The sequence below is a fragment of the Pseudopipra pipra genome, chromosome 11, assembly GCF_036250125.1.
Source record: "Pseudopipra pipra isolate bDixPip1 chromosome 11, bDixPip1.hap1, whole genome shotgun sequence".
Taxonomy (NCBI): domain Eukaryota; kingdom Metazoa; phylum Chordata; class Aves; order Passeriformes; family Pipridae; genus Pseudopipra; species Pseudopipra pipra.
In genome coordinates, this window is record NC_087559.1 from 3,893,988 (window position 1) to 3,917,278 (window position 23,291).

A 23,291-nucleotide genomic window follows, 5' to 3' on the forward strand; every position below is an offset into this window, starting at 1 on the left:
CTGAGATGATTTTAACTCTGGGGTTGTCTTAATACTTACAGTGCCTCTGGCTAAATGAATAATTGTGGGAAATTGTAAGCAGTGCTGCCAGGTATGTAATTTGGAGCACATTTAACGGGATACTCTTGGCTGGTTGCATTGCTTGATATCTTATCTGTTTTATCTGTGAAACTTTTTCATGAGTCAGTTTTGCCAGGCCTTGTGGACAAGGGTAGTGTAAATAGAGCCTGATGCTTTCTCCTTAAACTTGGTAACTTCTCATGTTAAACATGTACAGTTAAGGCCCTGGGAATATCTTGTGATCCAGCAGGCAGAAAACCTTTTGCCTAATGCAACAGCTTTACTATTATATGGATCCTGTGTGTCCAGAGCTCCTGCTGAGTGGAGATAAGTTAAATAAGTGCCCTTTCTGTATCTGTCAGCCCTGCTGACTGGCACAGCATGCTGCTAGTTTGTATTTGAATGCATCCCAAGGAACTGCAGGGCTACCAGGGGACCAGAGCTTGGCAGGGAGACAGGCCCATTTTCATATTTGGTGGAACCTCCATCGCTCCAAAGGCACGTCTGCGCTTGAAGTATCTGCTGGTTCTTTGAGACCTGTTTATCTTGCCCGCGAGGCTTAAAGATAATTAATGTAAAGTGTTTTACACTTAAAACGTCTTGTCAGCCCCGTGGAGCCAAGTCAGAGCCCTGCTAGCGTGGAGGACTGATTCCCAGTGTAGCACAGCAAGCAGGCCCCGACCGCATGGGAACAACAGAATGCATCAAGACTTTGGTTAGTTCTGAGATTAGTTAAGTTCCAGCTTGGTTCCAAGACCAGTTAGGTCACATTCAGACACCAGGCTGGTAAGCAAAGCTGCTGTCAGTGCTTGTGGTACTCAGGTTCCCATGCTTTATTCTGCTCCTGCTCTGCTTGGGCAGGAACAGCTTCATCTGCTGTGGCAGCTCCTTGTGCTGTCACTTGGCTGTGACTGAGCCAGGGCAGATAACAAAGAAATTCTGTTGCATTTTGCTGTGTCTTACACCTTGTTTACACTGTGTACTCGGCACAGTGGTTGTTTGTATGCATCTGTGAGATGCAAAGCCAAATTGATGAGGCAGTAGAAATAATCCCTCTATTGTTTACAAAAACAAAAGCAAGCTGCAGCTTGTGCCTGTGCAAGGAAAGTCACTTCTCATTCCACAGCAAAATGTGACTGATTCCGGCTTTGGGAGGCTGTGCTGCCAGTGTGACTATTTCATAAACTCACAGAATGGTTTGAATTAGAAAGGACCTTAAAGATATCTTGTTCCACCCTCCTGCCATGGACAGGGACACCTCCACCAGACCAGGTTGCTCAGAGCCCCATCCAGCCTGGACCTGAACACTTCCAGGGATGAGGAGTCCACAACCTCTCTGGGCAACAACATTTGCTCCCATGTTTGCAAACACTCAGTACAGATTTTTAGATGTGTAATTCCCTTGCCATGATGGTGTGCAGTGCCATCATCATACAGAATCAGGAACAGAATGCTGGTTTTCATTTATTCAAGTTCTCTTTGAGTTGTTTGGGGTTTTTTTAACTGCTAAAGCAAGAGAATTGGATGTAAGGCAAGTACCAGGCAGATGAAAAGGTCTGGCCCATTAACACTTTCTTTAAAACTTCTCCTTTCATACTGTGATTTCTGACTGATGGACATAAGATACAGAAGCATAATTACTTATTATTTTTAGCCTTTGGGAAAAATTAGAGGATTTTGTGGCTGGATGTATCCCCCCACCCAAGTCCTGCATTTATTTTTACTCTGAGTGCCTAGGCTGACTTTTGTTTTTCCTTCCAGCATTATGTTAAATCTTCCTTGGAAACAATCAAATCCCTAATGTATGTCTTCTGTGAGACCTGTTTCTCATAGCTCTCTGTTCTGGAGATAACAGCTATCTTGATTCTTCAAATCCCTCTGCCTTCTGTACTCCTTGGAACAGAAGGAGCTCACAGGAGTGTTCATCTTCACCTGGAGACGTGTCCTGCTCTCCTCCCATCCCTCAGCCCTGCAGTCAGTCCCATCACCATCACCTCTCCTCATGCTGCCACAGGAGGCCTTTGCTGGAAACCTGTAATGATTTCCCTTTCCTGTTGCCATAATCCTCCTTTTTTTCCTCTCCTTGTTTTCTCCATCTCCCTTTATTTGCTAAATCTCCTTTCATTCTTTGTTCTTTTCAGCCCAGTTTCACTCTTTTATAATCTAAGATCTGTAGAACAAGATTTTTTTTTTCTTCTTCTAGCACCTGAAGAAACTCTCTTGTGCTTAGGCAAGGATTACTGTAGTTCTGTCTTGGAATTTTAATTCCAGACTACACGGACAAGCCCCGAGATGCCTCTGTTATCTGTTCCTCAAAGCTATACATTAAACAAAACATGCATCTGATCAGTTTAACCTGTAATTAAACATTTTCCTTAAGCAACTGACATCGTGATAACTAATAATTATCATGTGTAGCACCTTTAAAACCTATTATGCATGTTTATGTAAGAACACTATTACCATAATAATAAGATATCATTACCACAAATGTGCATACTGAATGAGCATGTCTTAAAGTAATCATGGATTCCATTAATCATACTTGAAAAATTAAAGTATTTGCTGTCTAATCTCTCAAACACTACTCGAAAGATTTTGGAAACAGCAGGACCTGTTTACTGCAAGTCTCTAATACATGAGATCTCATTTTTGCTTATCTTTCAGCTTGGGAAATCATTAGCTCAGGGACTTCAGTCTCCCATTGAAAGCATTTCCATGCTCTGACTTTTAGGCTGTTTGCCTTGTTTTTTGTCCAGGGAATGCCCCCACCTTTTCTTAAGGCTGATGTGAAATGCACTCCTGAAACTCAGTTCTCCTTCAAATTAGATAATTGCCTTAAAGTAAATGAACTGATAGCTAATTGTAATTCTCTTAGTCCCTTGCACAGGGGGAGGAAAAAACTCCTCAACCTGTTCTTTAAGTGCTCTTTTTTTTTCCATTTAATAGAAGATTGGGAAGTTGGAGAGTGGAATTTTCTGCTTTTATGTATAAATTTGTCAATAGGTGACAGTTTGACTTTGTCTCTCATATTGAAAAGTCGAGCTCTGCAGATTGTCCATTTTTTTTCTGATAGAGACCTCAAGGACCAGAGTGAAAGTTGGGAAGAAACATTTGGCCTACTAAGAAATCTGAGGAACTGAAAAGAGACTTTTTCATAGAATCACAGAATATTTTGGGTTGGAAGGGACCTATAAAGGCCATCCAGTCTGACCCCCCTGCAATGAGCAGGGACAGATACCTGATGTGTCTAAGAGCTAAAAAAAGCAGCTTATTGCTTAAGAGAGACTATTCTTTTATCTGTCAGTAGGACCACATTGAATTTAGTAACATCATGTGTGTTGAGCCAAATGAATATATCACTGTGGTTTTTTTTCCCTGACATTTGGCATTAAGTAATCTGGAGCCCAGTAAAGTATTTATTAAGGCCAAAAAAGCACATGATGTCATACACCTCCTTAATACTTGATGCAGTTATGGGATATGTTTCTATATCTATAAACTACATTATAAGAGAATAGTGAAAGAGGAGGAGAGGATTTTAAGGACTGAGAATATCAAGCAGGGAAAAACATGCATGGAAAATGAGAACAGCAGAAATAGGAAAAAGCCAAATAATACATACAGAACTGGGAAACAAATTGACAGACATGATAGAAATCTGAGGAGAAACAGGACTTTGAAATTTGATTTTCAGTCTGTAATGGCAGCAGTGGAACAGGTGGGTGAGACTGAGGCAGTGGGAGCTGTAGGTGTGTCACCAGAGCAAATTGTGCCAGAGGGTGTGTTGTGAGTTAGTTGTTCGTGGCTGTCAATGAAATTAAAGGGAGCCACATTTAAAACTGGGACAAAACAGTGTTCTCTGTCCCAGGGCACATCCAGCTTTGGGAGCTCCTATTGCTGTGGACAGTCAGGGAATAGCACAGGAAGAGGGGCTGTACCTTCATGTTACTGACAGCTCTCACAGGGGAAGGGGACACCAACATAGAGCTGGAGGGGAGGAAGGAGACTGTTTCAAAAGCAAAGCCAAATGCTTTCTGAAAGGGATATAAACTCTGGTGACTCGGGGTATAAATCAGCTTCTCACCAATGTGCTCAGGAAGCAGATTTCCCTGCAAGCCAGTTGTTGTGCTCCCACCTACCTGCAAGGCTCCATGAACCTCTCAGTGTATCACTTGGCTTCTTTTCCTTTTTTTTTTAATGATGGAGCAGGGAGAATGCTTTCTTTGTTCCCAATTAGGTTGGCAATTTCTCAAATCCTCCATAACTTTTTAAGAAAAAAAAAATCAAGATCTTGACAAAAATAAAATGGATGTAAATTGCCAAAAAGAAAACATCAGAATAATGTTAAGTATGCAGATTTTTAAAATTTGGTACCTGACTTTATAGTAGAGACTGCTAGGATGATGTTATATTTAATTCTTAGCTTTACATTTAAAAATCATAGAAATATAAATTGTTTTCTGTTGCTTCACTTCTGGGAAACTTAGTTTTTTTAGTCTGTGGGTTGAACTAAGGAAGTTTATTATGTTCTGTTCCAAGATCAGCTTTTAAATGTTGCACTGTCTGTAAAGTGTGTAAGAAGCTGCACCGAATTTCCCTTCCCCCCCTTATAAATACAATTCCTTTAGGAGAAAAAAAAATATGGAAGCTTCTACTGAGTAATTATGCCCCCTGGGAAATAGAATATAAAGATCTTTAAAATCATTCAACTGAGAGAACAAGCACTTTAACTTTTGCCTCGCAGGAGTCATGTATTACATCCCCAGCTCCTTGCTCCAGTGTCAGTGTGTCGTGCCTTGCAGGTTTGCAGCTTTGGCAGAGGAAATGAAACCCAGTCAGTTACTGCAGGATTTATTGCAGACCTGCTGCTGCAGGAAGTGGTGAAAAGCTGATTGATGGTCTGAGGCAAAACTCTACAACAAGAAACAGGATGTATGTTTGTTATTTTAGACCCATTTTCCCCTCTGCCCTCACCACCCTCCATTTCAAGGCACCCTCTTGTTTTTTGGCCTCTGTTTATAAATCCACGATGCCCTTTTCTGGGAAGGCACGTGCTGACTTCCAAACACTCGAGGGAATGGATGGGGCTGCACCAAGGGTTGGAAGCCCATGTGGTGTGTCTGCTTTATTAGATGCGTTGATCTAAATGCTCCTGTTATTCCTGTTGAATTATATTTCAGCTGAATTCCAAGTGAAAGGTAAAGCACATCTACAGAGTACTGAGCATTTCCTGTGATAATGGGTGCACCAGGCTGGCTGGGAGGGGAGAATGGATCACTGAGATGGCCCCGATCAGCAAGTCCTGCTGGTTCATACACATTTAACAGACACATCTACATCTACAAAATGATTTTGCTGCATATAAACTTAATGCAGCCAGCCACATGTGCTGCCAAAGACAGCAGTCCTGGAAAGGTTTGTTCTGAACTGCCTTCTCCCTCACTGTGCACTGCTGCAGCACCAAAGCAGCCATATCTTTTCTGAAAGTATCACGAAGACTTTCCGTGGGACATTGTCTAACCTTGTGGGCAAAGTTACCCCAAATAATCGTAATTATGAGTACTTTTTATTATTTACCCCTCCTGTAGCATCTGCTTTTACAATCAGGACTGAAGAAGCTGTTCTGCACAGCAAGCAAATAGTAGAAATGTTTGAAGGTTTGTGTTCTCGTTACCGAACGGGAAAGTTCTGTTTGTAAAGTTCAGTAATACATCTTGTTCTTTTGTTAAAGGTCAAAGAAGTTGGCTGCACTCTCTGAGTCCTTGCAGAAAACCACGCTCACCAAGTCCCACATGGGGATGGAACTGGAGGAGCTGGAAGCAGCAGCAGTGCTGGTACAGGAGGAAGAGAACGCGTTAAAAGCTGCTGGCACAGTTTCCAAGCAACAGCTGCTTTCCTCGGAGTCGGAGACGAGTGACTCTGAAGAATCAAGCAGCACTTCATCATCTGAGACAGAAGGCTCTGATTCAGATGAGCAAGAGTCCTCGACCAGTGAAGATGGGGAAATAAATTCCTTCCAAGGCACACTTGAGGAGGAGAGGACAGCTCCACTTATTGACTGTAATGGACTGAGGCAGGGCACAAACACCTCGGCGCTGGGGGTTAGTGATGGAACAGCAGAGGCTTCTTTGCAATCTGTGTCTCTTCCCAGGAAATTGATAGAGGAATTGGAAATGCAAATGCACTCTGCAATGAGGCTTTCAGAGCAGCCTGAAGGATTGGCTACTGTGAGCTGCGTTTCACAGGAACAGACAGAAAACCCTGTACCCAAACCTGACAGATTTTCAGAAGATGCTGCTGGGAAGGGAAGTTTCTTGGAGGTGTCTTCAAAGCCAAACCCGTTGCTTTTTCTCTGCAGCACAAATGAAGACTAAAGGACCCTGTAGGAACACAGTGTGACCCACGGGCACACAGCTCATCACTGTGATGAGATGTCCCAAGGCTGTCCTGAGCTGCAGAAACATGTTTTTGTTTTTTGTTGGAGGACAAGACTGCTTTGAAAAGAATTTGTATGACTGTGTGTTAGACACCTTCACAGTTAATTTTTATTTTTCTCCTCTGATTCAACAGTCTGAGTTTTGATGTGGGAATGTATAATTTCAATAAACTTCTAGAAACAGTCGTCATAAAGCTTATTCAGTGATGTCCTAGTGAAATACAACTGAAATGAGTTGTAGCATGATTTTAGTTATCTTTAGCTGTTGGGATTTACTTGAAAAAATATCATGTTTCTATAAACTTTTTTGACATTGAACTACTATTTCTTAATTTTAAAATGCTTTATAGCTAACCACTTCAAAAATAGTGGTTACAAGTTTAAAAGTCTAAATAGTTGATTGCAAATTATTTTTAAATATATATTTTCTAAATTTTTGTACAAAATAAAGGCTATGTCTTTGTCGTCAGTACAAGAAAAAATGGTCATCTTATGTGTCCAAGGGATAGAAACTTATATTTCTGCAGTTCTTATAGAAGTTATTTTAGCAGTTTTGTCATCTATTTATTCTTTTTTGTTGTTTTTGAAATATTGGGCACTCCTGTGGACATTTCTGTTGCTCTTTAGAGAACAGAAATCCCAGTTATTTCTTATTCCTGCATATGGCCCTATTACCATTCCAGTAATGTTAACCAAAATGAAGGAACAATGTGGCACGTGGGTCATGAGCACAGGACTGAGAGCAAACCTGGGCTCTCTGGTCCTGACTTTGCTGGTCTGGCACGTACCTTTGGCCAACTTACCTGCTCCTTTTTGTCCTTATAATATTAAAACAATTCAGTGACTTGATATATTTCGTTAACTAGTTTCTGTTGTTGAAATCAGATGGCTACTGCAAATTATCAGCTGCTATTTAATCTCTACAGAAGGATTTGGGAAGGAAGGAGGATGGAACATGGACCACCAGGTTTGGAATCAGCAGGGGCACAAACCCACCAGGAGCCCCCTGATTCACACCTCTGAAGGAGCAAGTTGTGATTACTATTCAACCTTCTTGCTATTAAAAAGTGTGTAAAAATCCCAAGCTTAAGGATTTGCTCTTCACCAGTGCTATTCCCTGCTGGAAATCAGCAGGTGAGCTCTGTTCCTGTGCTGGCTCCTGTTCAGTGAGAGCTGCAGCCCTGATCTGCCACTATTTTTTATGTTCTTAAATACCTGCTGGTCGCTTAATCAGTCTCTGTGTTCTGTTCCCTGGGGGAGAAACCTTTCCCATCCTGTGTGTCAGGGAGCATTTACTCTTCTAAATGCCAGCTATAAAATCTGTGCTGGAGCTGCTGCTGTCTGAGAGGGGAAAAAAAGCAAAGGTCCTCCTGCTTTCCCCAAATTACAGGTGTGAATTCTGGAACTTCCTGCAGCTGAACAGGGGCTGGAGAAACTCTGTGCCTTTTTGCAAAACTGTTTTCTGGTCATGAGAATGGCATTTGATTGTTGTATGTTGATTGATGGCAATTTTATGTGACCTCTGTAGTGATGAGGTGGGAAATTTTTCCGTATTGAGTTTTTTCACTTGTGGCTGCATTATCCACCACAACTGGAGTGCTTTGGATGAGCAGCACCTGTATGAAAAAGAAGCCCTGCTTCTCCAAAAAGAATGCACAGAGACACTTCTAAAAGAGAAGTGGAGCTCTAATGTTGTTTAGCCAGAATTAAGGCTTACTGAATCTGTGAACCACCAACACTTGGGAAAACAAAAAAAAAACTAAATCCCACCACTACCCCTGACCCCTCAATCCCATAAGCTCCTGTGAGTTCTGAAAGAAGCCAGGGAATTATGGTAAGGAGTCAGATTTCTGGAGAGGAGCTCCAGAAATGATGAATCCATAGGAATTGTTTTGCAAATCTTCCAGGCTGAAAATCAGCTGCTGTATAGTCTGTTTGGTTGGCTTTAAAATTCTCCCTGTCTCTAGTGCCCTTCCCCACCCTGTGCACCCAGGATGATTAGTAGCACAGCCAGTACTTGATTTTAAGGCATTTGTTGCTCATCATCATAATCTTCCCAAAAGGAACAGAACTGCAGTGTCTGTCCTGGAAATATGTTTGAATATGAGCTAAGCCTGAGGGAGGAATGCTGGGGCATTTTGCTGGAGGAGGGGAAAGCAGCTTGTCTGAGGTGTCTGGAGTGCTCTGGGGGAGAGATTAAAAGAGTTGGGTTGGCAATATAATTTGTTTATTGTTGTTAATCAGTGAAGCTTATATCAGTGATTAGGGCAGCTAGACTGTTCTGTGTGTGGCAGAGCTCCCCTGGGGCCAGTGAAGGTGTCTGTGGGGAGACGGCTCCAGGTAACATCCTGACACTTGTCCATGGACCTCTCTGGGACAGCACCGACCTCCCTTCTTATCCAGAGCCAAGCAAAGGCAAGGTCCCAACCCCACGTCCTCACAGAGCTGAGCTGTCCTTAGGGAAAGCTGGGAAATGATTGGCAGCAGCCTGAATTCCTGCCTGAGGCCCTGGCAGGGGTCTGTTCGCCATCCTGGAGCTCTGCTCCTGCCAAGGAGAACAGGAGAGGGAACTGTGTGTGCTCTTGGTGGCACAAGTGCCAGTCCTGCTGCCCTGGGCTGCCCTGAGCCCTGGTAAATGGAAACAGAGACAAATCTGATGCTCTCAGGCTTTGGCTGCACTGAGGGGGCAACATGAAGTGTGTGGGGAGGGAGGGAGGCTCTTGCATCCAGGAATTGGCTGGAAAAGGATGGAGATGCATCGTGTGAGGGAGGTGCTTGTTCACACGGAGCTTTAAGAATAAGGTGTTCAAAGCAACAAGTGAAATACTGGAAACAATCAGAAGGAGATCAACAGAAGCGGGTTTTGCTCTTTTCTCCTTTTTCTTGATGGTGACAGTGTGACTCACAGGACATTGCCACCTTCTTTCCCCAAATTAAAAATCAGTGCTGAATTGACTAACAACCCTAACTACTCTGTGATTAAATTATTCCCCCTCCCCCCCCCAGCTTTCCTTAATTCCAAACAGTTTTCTGAAAAGCCTGTAAAGGCTTTGCTCTAAGTCTAAAGAAGAAAGCATCGATTAGACTTGATTTACTGCAATAAATGATAAATATGGCAAAGGAATTGATTCACAGCACTGAGTGAAGGGGCTGGGCAACCCTCTGCCACTGCCACAGCTGAGTGTTGTCATAGCCCGAGCCGATGGCTCAAGGCTGGAGAAAACAAACAGGGAAACACATGTCAAACAGATAAATTGCTCTGCTGTTTAGAGCTCTCCGTGGAGGCCATTTGTCTCCAAGATAAGGAAGAATGCACTCCAAAGCCAGGAGAAGATAAGGAGGGAGAAGAAAATGAATGTGGAGTTGCTGTGGTGGCACTTGGGTGTTGGCACAGGGAGAGAATGATGTCCCCCCACATCTGCAGGGAGCAGGGTGAGCACCCAGGAAAATGTCCAGTGTGAACTTGCAGACTTTTCTTAAATATTTCAGGAGTGGATGGTATTTATACCTCTATAGCAGACAAACAAATGGTGTCATGTCAGTTGTCTGAGTCACTGGAGTGTTTTCTGAGCCTGTCGTGGGTCTGTCCCTCCCCTTTTTGGTGGTAAGTGGGCTGCAGCCTGTGGTTATGTGGGCATATGTGAGCCATGATTTTGCATTGACACAACAAATTTGGGTTTGTAGTATTGTGGTACCCATATATCATGCCATCTTTTATATTCTTAGGTTTTGGAGAAGTAACAGTCCCGCTGCGACAAATGCTGCATTTGGAGACCTGACTGAGATTGGATCTAAAATGCTCTTGGTAATGTTGGTGTGCATTTCATTAACTGTTTTCTCATATTCACAAGCCACAAGACAATGAGCACAGTTGGTGGCATTTTGGAGGATGCTTGGGGATAAAAACAAGAGCTGTATCCCTTAGGTAAGGACTAAGATGTTGGCAGAGCTCTGTGAAGGAGGAAAGCTCCCAACAGCAGGTGATTTCTGTGGGAGAAGCTTCCTTTATAGTGATTAGCATGGAAAAGGGCAAAAAGTTCAGGTTTAGAAACCAGCAAGGTCAGCAGGTGGTAATGTTACTCACCAATGACCCCAGGAGCTTGGTGGCCAGTCCATCTCTTTGCTGTTGATGTTCTGAGTGACTCTGGAAATCATTTTCCCTGCTTTCACAGAGGTACCCAGCCTAACTCAGGAAGGTTCAGACTTTGGAAAGGGGATACAAAAATACATTAAAAAGGATTAAAACTCAAATCTGACAGTGGAGACTTCCATATCTGCTACTGACTTGTGCTGAGCAAGAGTATAAGAGGCTAAAATCTACCATTTCTGATGTATTCTCTAATGCCCCTCTGTGTATCAGTGTCCGAGTGTCTGACAAGGCTGTTGGTGTCTTGGGAGCTGTGGTGCTCACCCACACCAGCTGGAGTCACTGCTTCTCTAAACCCCTGAAAACCTGACAAACCTGGCCAAAATTAGGTCCCAGAAATCTCTTAAGAAATATAACAAAAGGATGTGTCTCAAGGCTCAGCCTCTGTTCCACTGTGTATCGATACCTCCATAAAACCTCTGAGCCCTCTGCCCGGGGGGGTCTGTGAGGCCTCAGCACCACTTTAACAAGACTCTGGTGGTTGTCTGGGAAAGGTTGTGTTCCCAGGCAATCCTGGGGCATAGCCTTGCTTCAAGTCCATAAACCAAGATTAAACCCACTGTGTGTATGTGGGACTGGTTCTAGCACTGGAAAGAGATCCCTGGCGTTTCCTCTTGGCAGGAAGGTCACCTTCCTTGAAGAGCCCAGGAATTAATAACTCTCATTCCTATCACTGATTTGGCTTGTACCCCTCTTTTCCATGCAGGACCCCCCTTCTGGTGTGTTGCCCTGCTCCACAAGGTCCCCTTTCTGTTCACCTCTCCCCTCAACACCTCACCTGTTCACGGGGTGCTTGTCTGCAGCACACCTGCTCTTTATGTCACTATATTTTATATTATTTTATGTTTATATAATTTTTTTTTATTCTGCCACTCAGACTACGGCGAGACCTCACCTTGCCCTGCTTTCCATGGGGTGGGAGCTGCAAGGGATGAAGAAGACACAGAGGAGTGAAGCTGCTGAGCAGGGAGCACAGAGCCAGCACTGACCTTAAACAAAACTGTGCCTGGGGAGTGACGGGAGGAGAAAGTTCAGCAGCCACTTTTGTCAGGAGCCAGCAGCTGTGTGTGCTTGAGCCCAGCCATGCAGGCCTTGGCTCTCCATGGAGGGCAGGACTGGCTGCTGCTTGCAGTGAGGATTTTGCAACCTTCAGTCGTGCTTTGGGTCTGGAGTCAGTGGTGGGGTGAATGACTGTAAACATCGTTCCCTCTAATTATGGATGTGTGAGAGATTCGGGAGCGTAACTCATAAATGGTAATGAGATGTTAAAAGGATAAATCAACTGTATATCCAGAAGAGACCAAACTCCCCTCAGCTGCACTCCATATAATCCAGGTAGTGACCTGATGGCAGCACCCTACCTCCCAGGGCTGCGATTACATTTCATCTCATGTCTGCAATTTTTGGCAATTATGCAGAAATGTCCTATTTCCTGCAGTAAATAAATTGGGATTCGTGTTCTGCCTTGATGTAACTCCTCCTCCCCTAATATGCTGCATTGTCCATTGATTTGCCTAATTATGTGTATTACAACTGCACGAGGCGCTGGGTAGCAGCAGGGGTCCGTGCTGGGGAGAGGAGGAGGGTGATTGCTCCATCTGTTCCTCCGAGCTGCCGGGAGAAGCATCGGGGAGTGAAGTGGGAAATGGAGGGGAGGAATTACCATTTAGTGCAGGTGCCTCTGGAAGGGGAATCCCACTGCCAGGTGCTGGCAGGCAGCTCTCCTGAGCTCCTCGCGTGCTTAATTACCCTACAGCGAGTCTTCCCACCTCAAATTAGAGCCGGCAATTGCAACCGAAGCCCTGAAACAAAATGGGGAGCGTAGCAGCACTTAATCTATTTCACTACAGAGACCTGCATTTCTCATTCAGCAAGATTCATGCCCCATTCGGCCGAATGTAAAGGCAGTTACCTGGAATTAGATGATTAATTTTAAAATCTGAGCATGGAAGCACAGCAGACAAGGTCAAAGCATCCGAGCTGCGACTCTGCGTTCCAGTGGTGATATTCCAAACAGCAAGGGCAGTGCTCTGTGCTGCAGGATTTAGGAAGAAGTTGCTCAGGGCTGCCGGAGCCAGTGCAGGGAGCACCAGGCAGAGCACGGGATGAGCTGTCAGCACTTGCTGTCCTGAACAAGTGGCTTTCTGCCTCCACAGCTGCTTCTCCCTTTCACGCTGCCTGGATCTCTGATGGATCAGTGGTGGCAATAGGGTAACGTGTTGCTGCTCCCCTGCTGGCTCCTGCTGCTGCGAGCGGGTAACTCATCAAATCAGTTTGTTAGTCCAACTGGAAAATATCTGAGGGATAAAAATGGCCAGAACCTGTTGTGTGTGTGCCGTTGTAACAAATGCACAGGGACTGTAACATCCTGGGAACAACGCACTTGGAGAGGGAAGGCTGTCAAAGCTGAAGTCATGGTGTGTTTCCTGTTGTGTTTTAAATTGCTTTAACACTTTGTTGTGGGCTTCTGCACCACGGACCAGGGCTGTGAGGAGTCACACATCTGTGATATATCCAAACTTTGCTGTAGATATATCACATCTGTGATATATCCAAACTTTGCTAGTCCTGTCATTAATTAAAAAATGAAATTGTCTGAAGCGATCACATAACCAAGATTGCAATAGAAAGTTGAGATTTTTGGTCTGTCCTTCCAGTCACCTTCCCACACTGCTTTATACCTGTCCTGAGTGACTGGTCTGTTCATGCTTGGTCCGTGTAGCTGGGGTAGAGGAGTGAGCTGAAATCGCCTCTCCCTGAGACCTGGTGTAAGTTTTAACACTTAATGTGCTTTTCTTCCTCACTCTGTGGCACAGGTGCCCCACTCAGGGCCTGCAAAGCAACGCTGTTCCTGCTGCTTTGGGGAATGACAGAGGCCGAGATGCAGGAGCAGAAATGTTGGCATGCCTGGAAGCTCACTGTGGCACCACGTGGAATATCATGGCTTCATCCACAGGGATGCACCAAGTTGTGTCCAGGTCAGAGCTGTGAGGATCATCTACAGGAGCTACGAAGCTGAACTGAGGAGCCTGGCAGTGCTCCACTCATTCATCTGTGGTCAGAAGGACTGGACAAGGGTTTGGCACTGGGCACCAGTGGAAAGTTGCCTTTTGCCTTCAGATGTCTGACAGCAAACTCCATCAGCCTCGGTAGTGGAGGGTATGTAAGGTCCCTGAGAGTAAGGGAAATAGTACTGTATAAAAATTGTGATAAGTCTCTATTCCAAGAAGATACTGGTGCTAACATGCTAACACATTCTAAAATCCTGAAGGATTTGAGTTATGAATAATTACAGTGTTACACCCTTCCTGAACCTGTTCTATACAGATAATTGGACAACACTCTCAGGCACATGGTGGCATTCTTGGGGCTGTCCTGTGCAGGGGCAGGAGTCAGACTTTGATGATCCTTGTGGGTCCCTTCCAACTCAGGATATTTTATCATTCTGTGATAGCTGAAACAGTCAGCTCGGGGAGCTTTAATACCCTGCTCCTAATGACCCTAATGAAAAGTCCTAAATCACACTTTGCCTATAAACTGCAAAGCTGTTGGGTGTCAGTGAATATCCAGCAGAGGCGGCAGAGGACGCGTGTGCACACACAGATGTGTGTGTGTGTGTGTTCATCAATTTGCTTTTCAAAGTGGCTAAAAACAGAAGTCTGAGGAGTTTCCCCTGCGAGGTGATTTCCCTGGATGCTGCTCCTTGCGCTAATGGTATCCTCTCAGCAGAGAAAACATCCCACTCCAGAGCTGAAGTGGTTGGCAGAAGCTGTAATTAAGGTGTGAAGAGACTTTCCACACAAGAACCTGCCTCCCAGCGCTGGGCTCCTCGCTCATCTCGCCTGTGAGCAGAGACTTCGGCAACTGGCTTTTATAAATGGGCTTGGAAGCCTGTCTGTATTCCTGCTGTTCTATTTGGGTTGCTAATCCTCCAATTTGCTCCTTAAATCCCTTAAAGTAAAACAAGAGCAGAAATGTTATCGGGCTGACTTGCAGTAATAAACATAAGAGAACAAAATATTTATAATATAAATATTTATAATACAAGTACTTTTGGACCCAAACTTACCAAAACCAAACTGCAATTAACGTATTTTTTTAATACTGATAGTTGCTAGAACAGGAATTCTGAAGCTTAGAAATACGGTTTAAGATCATTTTTTGCTTAAAGAATTGTCAACTTTATTAATTTAGCAGAGATTTATATGGGGAAAAGAGAAACTAGAGAAAATGATGATGTATTAGGTGGGTAGGAGATATCAAATTAACGTGAGAACCTACTGGATTTTTGGGAAGTCATGGGAAGCTATTTTCATTGATAATGTGATACAGACCCTGACACACGTGTCCATGAGCATGGGAATGTGGGAGGCATTGTGCTGGGAAGACTAAGCTGTGAGCATGTTGCCTTCTGCTCAGGGATCAAGGTCTGCCTTCCCCCCAGGCTCTGACCCAACCAGGCCCTGCAGAAAGGGCTGGAGCTGCAGTATCAGGTTTTCCTGGCTGCTTATGTTGTTTTAATACAGCCCTGAGTTCCTTGTAACTGGCTGGGTATTTCCCACCTCAGGCACAAAAGGGGTTGAGCAGGAGGTTGTGTGATGGGGACGGGTCATTTCAACTCATTACTCTGTTGCAAGGGTGAAACCGAGGTTTTTAAAACAAGGTCCCCCACCCGGATGGGAGGACCTCAGTGCTGGATTTCTGTTACACTGGCAGTAATGTTCTCGAGGTGCCGCTAACAAGGAAAATACAACTCATGTGATGCTTTGAGAACAGCAACGTACAAATTGCTCCGGTAAAAGCAAGGGCTTCTTGAGTGACCATGGACACCTCCCTTACACTCCTGGCACCCCACTTCCCTTAGAGGGCCAGCAGTAAAGCTCCCTTGCTCTGCATCAGTGCTCCCCAGTCACGAGCATGACAGAGGTGAAATCTGTTTTCATGTTCTATTTTTGTCTGTAATTTACATTTTACTCAGAAATTACCGAGATTACAGGTTAATTAACGGTGCAGAGTAACTGGGTGATCTGGTGAGCAGAGCAGTGACAGCTACAAGCTGTGGCCGTCAGGGCCCCACTGCGACATCAATATTAGCTGGATGTTTAATAGATCAGGGAAAACGGGCCTGGTGAGTGGCAGCAGTGGGGAAAGTGTGAGTACCCGGAGACATCCAACGCCGGGAATGTGGTTTGAGCGCTGAACTGCCCGCGGCATTAGACACGCACTTACACGCTGTGTGGTGAGCAGATGTGGGCTCCAGGGAGGGTTTAAGCTGGCGGAACGCGCGAGGGAAGGCAGGAGGAGATACACAAAACTCCTCCGGAGAGCACGAGCCGCGCTCGCCGCAGCCCGGGCTGGATCTGCTCCACGGGCGTGCGGGTGTGACTCTGCTCTGGGGAGCTGGATGCTGCTGCTGTGTTTAATCCATCCTAAAGATGCCTGTAGAGGCTGGCTCTGGGTTCAGCCACAGGAGATGCCGTGATCCCACAGGCTGTGCTGGCCTTTCTGCAGCATTCCCTGAGCTCCAGAACTTCCAGGCTCTGATGAGACTTTCTGGCTGTGTGCTGGAGGAGAGCTCCCTGTGAGGACAAGGGCATTGTGGCTGGAGAGTCCTTTGCTTTTCAGCCTCTTGCCGCTGCTGATCTTTTGTCCCCTGAGCTCAACTTGTGTCCTTCCAGCAGCCTGGCACAGTGGATTCCATGGAGCAGGAGGCTGGGAGCTTTGCCAGAGGTGAGACCACAGCTTTCCTGGCTTCTTGCATCACTGGTAACTTTGCAACTTGCTTCGGGGAACATAGACAGGAAAAAATGGACACATTTGGTTTAAAAATAAGCTGCTGAATTGCAATTTCCATCAGCTCCAAGAGACTCCAAGGTGCCCAGCAGTGGCCTCTGCCCGCTGGGGTGGGGTGGGAAATCGAAACCTGGAGATTTCACAGGCAACAGAACTCGGAGCCTGAAGAGCTCTATGCAAAACACACTGCACAACTCGAGGAAAAACTTCTCCAAGTCGCCAGCCTGAATTTTCACTCCACCCTAGTCCAAAACCAGCCCCTGGCAGTTCTTTGCTGGCTGAGATTAGTCCGTGGGCGGCTTTAATCTCAAATGCTAAATCGGAGAAGGTTTCAGTCTGTGCAAGCCCGCCCGCCTGCGCTGGGAGTTCTGATTCTCTTTTTCCGTTACTTTTTTCCCTATTGCTACAACAATTAATTAAGAATGGTTCTGCTGAACCCTGTTGATTCATTTGGCACTTGGAAGCTTAATGAGGTGTGAACCTGCAGACTGCGGCATCGGTGTAGCTGACATGGTAATTTATATCAATTGCCGTGATTAGTCCAGGTCCTCAATCACCGCGTTGTTTCTCCGAGCAATCTGTCACAGCCTGGGCGGGGGGACCTCAGGGCTGGATTTCTGTTACACTGGCAGTAATGTTCTCGAGGTGCTGCTAACAAGGAAAATACAACTCATGTGATGCTTTGAGAATAGCAACATACAAATTGCTCCGGTAATAACATGTACTTTTCACTCCCGAGATGACTGAGAGCCGGCCCTCGTACCCGCCCGCTGCCTGGTTTGTGTTTGCAGTCAGAGCAGCTGCGGGGCTGGGGGAGGTACCTGCCCGAGGTGGGAGCAGCGCTTTGGGAGGGTGTTCTTTCGAGGCCAGAAGGTCTCGTTGCTTCAGCCTGTCGGGCTGTGAAAATCACTCTGAGGGTTGTCGTGCTCACTGTGCCGTGACGAAATTATTCATCGGTAACTATTAGTTCTGCAAATTCAGCCCGTGGCCGTTGGAGCCACCTGAGATCCCTTTGCCCGTAGCAGAGGTGTTGAGCAGAGCACAGCAAGGCTTGTGTGACCTCTCTGCAACCACACACCCCCCAGTAATGTCTTTACTGATGCCACTGCATCGTATTAACTTCCATATTCTAACAAAAAAAAAAAAAAAACCACCCAGAATCCCAGAATGGTTTGGTTTGGAAGGGACCTTAAAGTTCATCCAGTACCCCTGCCCTGGGTAGGGATATCTTCCACTAGATCGGGTTGCTCTGAGCCCTGTCCAGCCTGGCTTTGAACACTTCCAGGGATGGGGCAGCCACGGCTTCTCTGGGCAACCTGTGCCAGGGCCTCCTCACCCTCACAGGGAAGAATTTCTTCCTAATATCCCACCTAGATCTGCCCTTCTTCAGCTTAAGGCCATTCCCCCTCATCCTATCACTACATGCCCTTGTAAAAGGCCCCTCTCCAGCCTTCTTGTAAGCCCCTACCATCATATAAATGTAACTCTTTAGAGTTTTGGAAATAATTTGATGGTAAGACAAGAACGAGAAGGACACACAGCCTTTTGGCAGCCTGGGCTCAGCAAAGCCGACCACAATGAAAATGTAAATCAGCTACATTTCTGCTCCTCAGAAATACTTGGTTTATGGACTGAAGGTCCATTTGCTGTCGCTGCATCATCTCCAGGTCTCCTTGCACACACCTGCCTTGTTTGTGCCCTCTGTTTTGTGAGGGTGGCACTTTGAGGGCCACCAGTGAGCCCATTGCCACATCCTGGCTCGGGGCAAGGGCTGGGTTGGGCAGCAAGACCTTCAGTGGGAGCTGCTGGCAGCAGAGGAGGGTGGGATCCCAGCGGGATGCGGGGGCAGTGCCCTCGCGGCGCCCGGCAGGGGCAGTAAATCAGCCCTGGTGATGGGGAGTGGTTTAAATCAGCCTAATTGAGTTTGTGTGGTTTGAATGGAGCTGGCGCTACTTTTGTTTAGTTTTTTTGGCCTGACTAATGGAAAAACAAACAAACCACCCCCCCTCACAACTGAAACCAGGAATGTAAGAAACTGAGCTACACCAAAATAAACCCGCCTTAAAGCATTCCCTTAAGCTGGGTCTCTAAACAGGCAAGATGGATACATGAATAAATCTAAAAAGCAGTAAAATTAAGGTAAAGATCTTCTTAATGTTCAGAGAACCAGCAGGAAATCTTAAAGTGTTTTTTTCTGGAAAAGAAAATCTGTCATAAATTCTGCATATTCGATGTTAATGCTCTTAAACTGAGGCACGGACTCATCATTTCTGTACCAGGAGTCTTCTGTACCACTGCAGTTTTGTAAACTAATTTTAACACCCTTTCTATTTTCAGCACAGAGTCCTTAGAGTAAGTGAGTGTTTGACCTGTAACCACTGAGAGTAGTGTTCACTTTGGGGCCTATGTATAGAGAAATATAATTTATTTTAATGATATTTAAGCTAATGAGCTTGGCTAATAGATATTTTTGAAGCCCTTTATAGGGGTTCAGTCATGGGACAACACGCCACTGGGCACAAATGCTCATTTACTCTGCAAAATGTCAGAGAATGGCCCATCTATTAGTAAAGTGCATTCTATTTGATTTTTAAGAATATATTTCCATAAATTACTGGCCCTAGAAATAAAATAAATCAGCCAGCTATTCAGTGAAATCTTAAATGTTAATTGAGAGTCACGGGAGTGACTCGAGCCGAAGGAGAGAAGGGCACAGGGGGATGAGCTGGGTGCTGGCTCAGGGGCTGTGTCACCCCATGGGGTGCTTTACCAACAGCTTTCCCATGGATATGTTCATCCCAGGTCTGTATTAACTTCTGCTGATGGGGACCCTGGCAAGAAACCTCTTCCTGTGGCTGGGCAATTGTGCTGCCACCCTGCCACCAATGAGCAGGTTGGGTTTAGCTGGGTGGGATGGGGCTGCTCTCCAGAGCAGCTTGGACGGCCTGGAAGTGAAAAGTGAGCCCTGGGGGAGGAGGAGGATTGAGAAACAGTCTCAGGACCAGAAGGGTGATAGTCAAATGAGTCACTGCATCTCCACCCTGCGTATCTGGGTGCAGGCACTTGAATTACACCATGTGTAGGCTGGTGTCTGTAAACTTAGCTCAGACCTGGTTGAATGTTGTGTATCATCATTGATCCTTGCATGTTCCTTTCTACATACTTATTCTGCTCAATGCCAGCTAACCAAGGTTTCCCTTTGAGGGAAGATGGTTTCTACCACTGGCAGATCTGTGGCCAGCTTGAGCTGCTCACGTTTTCAGCATCCCCAGAACTTTCCAGGCCTGGGGAGGGAAAACTGTGCCTGTGAAGCCATTGCATCAGGGAACATGGGAAGGGAACAGACCTTGCAAGGTCCATTTTCCTGCCCTCAGGCAGGTTAATCTGTGTCAAAATCATTCCCAGCATCTGTTTATTTAACCCATCCTTGAGCTCTGCCAACACTGGATACCCCACAGTGTCTCACTGACAGTTTTGGTTACAGCCTGTGGCGTGGATATGTTGTTATACAAGTGCTTCATAATAAGGACAGTGGGTTTCTCTTCCTCTCCTTTTTAGCAGGGAGGGGACAAGGGCAGCAATTAAATCTGTGCAGGTGCTGTCTGTGGGCAAACCCTGAGGCTGCTCAGCACCGGAGCAGGACCCTGGATCTGAACCCTCCCATCTCCTTTCCTCTTCCTTCTGTCAGGTGAAATGATTTGGCTTTGTGCTGTGCATTCTTCTCCCAGGTCTCATTCCAGGGAAGGAACAAGTGGCACCTGGATGCACCATCCTGCTGGACAAGCAGCTCCACAGGTAGAGCTGTGGCACCTCCACGTGCCAGCAGCCTGGGTCTGTGCTGAGCAGATGAAAGATTAGAGTGATCAATTTGGTGAGAAGGGAGATTTTTCTCCATCTGTCCACCCTCAAGGCTCTATTTCCTCATAAACCATTCCCCGAGACATCAGGAAAATTGAAGCTGTTCAGAAATGGAAAAGATAGTTAACCCAAAATGAATGAATCTCTTGCACACTGGCTGGCTCTCCCGAGCAGGAGGGAGCAGCCAGCTGAGCCGCCGGCCCTGCTGCAGCAGGCTGGGTTTTGAGAAGAGGAAGGTGCCCCACAGCCCCTTGTTTTCTGCCAGCACCTCCTCTCTGCGCTGCTCAGCCAAGCGCAGCCAAACCCTTCCCTCCACTGCTCAAAGATGCCTCTGCCCCAAACCAGGCAAGATGTGGGGCTGGGATGGACCCCCCCGAACTCAGCTGATGTTGTGTACCCTGGCTGTGCTGGGAGTGCTCATTAGCAAAGCCTGGGGCTCACAGGCTGCTTCTGGCTGGCCTCGGCCACTGCGATTTCCTCATTTGGAATACGGGCTCCCAGGCCCCTGGGCGCTCTGTCCATTTAGTAATCCAGTGTGTAATGTGGCTTGATTTGTTTTTATTTTAAGGGAACAGCAAAAGAAAAAGAAGAAAACACATTTTACAGGGTATATGTTTGTGAAGTTTCAGTGTCCTGTGCTTCCAATCCTCCCGGCTTCATTAGCACTCGGTGTGAATTGTTGGAAGCAGGAGGGTCACCTCTGGAGGACTGGGGCAGGTTTCCTGGTGGGACCTCAGGGAACCTGCCTCTGTTTCCTTCTTGGGACTGCATGAATAGAAGAGATGTAATCCTTGTCCTTATCAAAGTGTGCCTCCCTCCCCATCCTGGTTCTTGCAAGGAATTTAACTGCCTCTTTCTCCTCCATCACTTTCCAAGGACTTTTTTTCCTTACTGCTAGGATAGAGAACATTTCTTAAAACCCCACGTAGGCTTCTTCCCATTCCCTGGGCAGGCCAGAAGAAAAGAGGTGAGCCATTGGGTTTGGAAAGATCCTGCAAGGAAAGTGCTCTGGATGGATTTACAATTGAACTTGCTGAAGGAAAAATCTGAGGGTTTTCTCTGGGTGCACGGGGCTGGCTTTCCTGAGGGCCAGACACAGCCAGGGAGCAGGAGCTGGAAGATGCAGTTGCTCCTTGGAGAAGTTGGGAGCTGCAGGGCAGACCTCAGCCTTCCCCTTAGCCCTGCTCAGCCTACGGATGCTCCAAAGCCGTGAGGAAACGAAGGCACCACATGATTTTATTTTTGCCTCAAGCCAAGTTTCTGCCAGGAAAACTTCTCCCACGCATCCTGATCGGAGCCTGCGTGGGCAGCCCCCAGCAGCTGGTGCTGTCTCCCACCAAAGCCCACTGGCAGCGAGTGTGGCGGGCAGGCCAGAGCTGCATCCCGAAATAACTGGGGTCCTCATGAGATGGAAACCAGGGACCTCAGTCTGGGGGAATGAAACCCACTTGTCCTACACAGACACCCCAGGCACGAGCCGTGGGTGGTGCCAGGGGATGATGGTGCCAGGGAGAACCTTTGGGAGCCCCTTGTTGTCACCTCAGTCTGCTGATGGTGCAGGTGAGAGCTCAGCTCTTCCCACAGACACCACGTCCCTGCCATCCCTGTCCCCATCTCCCTGCCATCCCTGTGTCCCTGCCATCCTGTCCCCCTGCCAGCCCTGACCAGCAGCCCCCTCTGGGCTTTCAGATGCTTCTACAATGCAAGTAAGGGTCGGGAGCAGCACGCTATTGTAAGCATGAATGCAGAACCAGTCCTTTTCCTACCAGCTGTCAAAAAGTATTATTTAATCTCAAACAGCTCTCAGTAGCTTTTTTTAGTTGTTGTTGCTGTTGTTTCCTCTAGTTTGTTTTAAGAAGGTTGTTGAGTGTGAGAAAGCAGGAAGCAGTGTCAATAACACAGTGGGTTTTTTCTTTTCACAGACACCCTTTGAACTCCCTTTACTCTGCCTCCCCTCCAGTTACATTTACACACCCTATAAATAACCTTCCAGGGCTTTGAAATGCTTTTATTAAAGCTAAGAGTGATTTTTTTTTTCCAAATCCAGTGTTATTTGCTGCATTATCTGTAGACAACCTTCAGCATAATTACTATAAATGGCTTTAGGTTTTAACCCCTCCCTGTGTGTGCTGAATGAGAAGGAAAACCAGGCAGAAAAGTGGCAGAAGCTCGTGAAGGAGATGATGGATGTGCTGGCCCCAGGTCTCCAGGGTGTGTGGGATGGGGGGAAGTGGGGCTGAGCCTGACCCAAGGCCTTCAGTGGCCACTGTCATCCTTGGGGACAGCTGCCCTGGGCACTTCCAAGGTCCTGTGTGAGCAGGACTGAATCCCCCAGTCCCTGCACATGACTGGTCTGCTGAGAGGCACTGGCAGGAGTATTGGGGGAGGGGACCTGGGCCAGCATCCTCATGTTTGGGATCAGTTCAGCACAGTCCAGCTCTCTGGGATGGATATTTCTGTTGCTCAGTTGTTACTTTGGGCTTTACCTTAATAACTCCACAGGCAGTCCCAATTTACACTGATTTAAGCCAGAAAATTATGGTCTTTCATAATCCTTTGCTGCCCACAGTACTCTGTGTCCTTGTCTTCCCATGCCAGATCTTGCAATAAGGCTTTGAGATGCCTCTGCTCCAGGTTTCCTTCCTTCCTCCCACTGTCTGTCCTTCCTGGTGCAGCAAATTGGTGGCAGAACCACCCCTACAGCTTTGACTGACCTGCATTTTGCTCTTCTGCCAGTTGTTTGTTTTTTTTTTTCTATTAGTCATCACTGAGGCCGTGGCTTAAAGAGCTGCTTGATACAAGTTTTGCTGTGTCTCCCGGAGCCAAGTCCCTGGAAAACCACCCAGCCCCGTTAGAGTAGCACTCAGTGACAGCAGATGAGGGTTTCAGGCAACTTAATGAGGTGTGAGATAAGACCACTCCTCCCAGCCTTGCAGCGCGCAGGAGTATTTATCTCTGCCTCTTGTTATCCCACTGAATGATGAAAATCTCACT

The 23,291-nt window shown here is 46.4% G+C and overlaps 1 protein-coding gene and 1 long non-coding RNA gene across 5 annotated transcripts in view; both read left to right on the plus strand.

The window, feature by feature from the left end:
* SHQ1 (SHQ1, H/ACA ribonucleoprotein assembly factor) overlaps nt 1-6,698 on the plus strand; it is a 42,652-nt gene extending 35,954 nt beyond the window's left edge. For all 4 annotated transcript variants that reach the window (XM_064667173.1, XM_064667175.1, XM_064667174.1 and 1 more), the window contains exon 12: nt 5,795-6,698. In XM_064667173.1, coding sequence (XP_064523243.1) covers nt 5,795-6,437 — 643 coding nt within the window. In that variant the 3' untranslated portion in view covers nt 6,438-6,698. The remainder of the gene's footprint in view (nt 1-5,794) is intronic.
* Nucleotides 6,699-9,361: 2,663 nt separating this feature from the next.
* LOC135420143 (uncharacterized) lies at nt 9,362-12,120 on the plus strand. The gene is made up of 2 exons (XR_010433392.1): nt 9,362-10,304; nt 11,524-12,120. It is a non-coding gene; the product is annotated as an uncharacterized LOC135420143 (long non-coding RNA).
* The last annotated feature ends 11,171 nt before the right edge of the window (nt 12,121-23,291 follow it).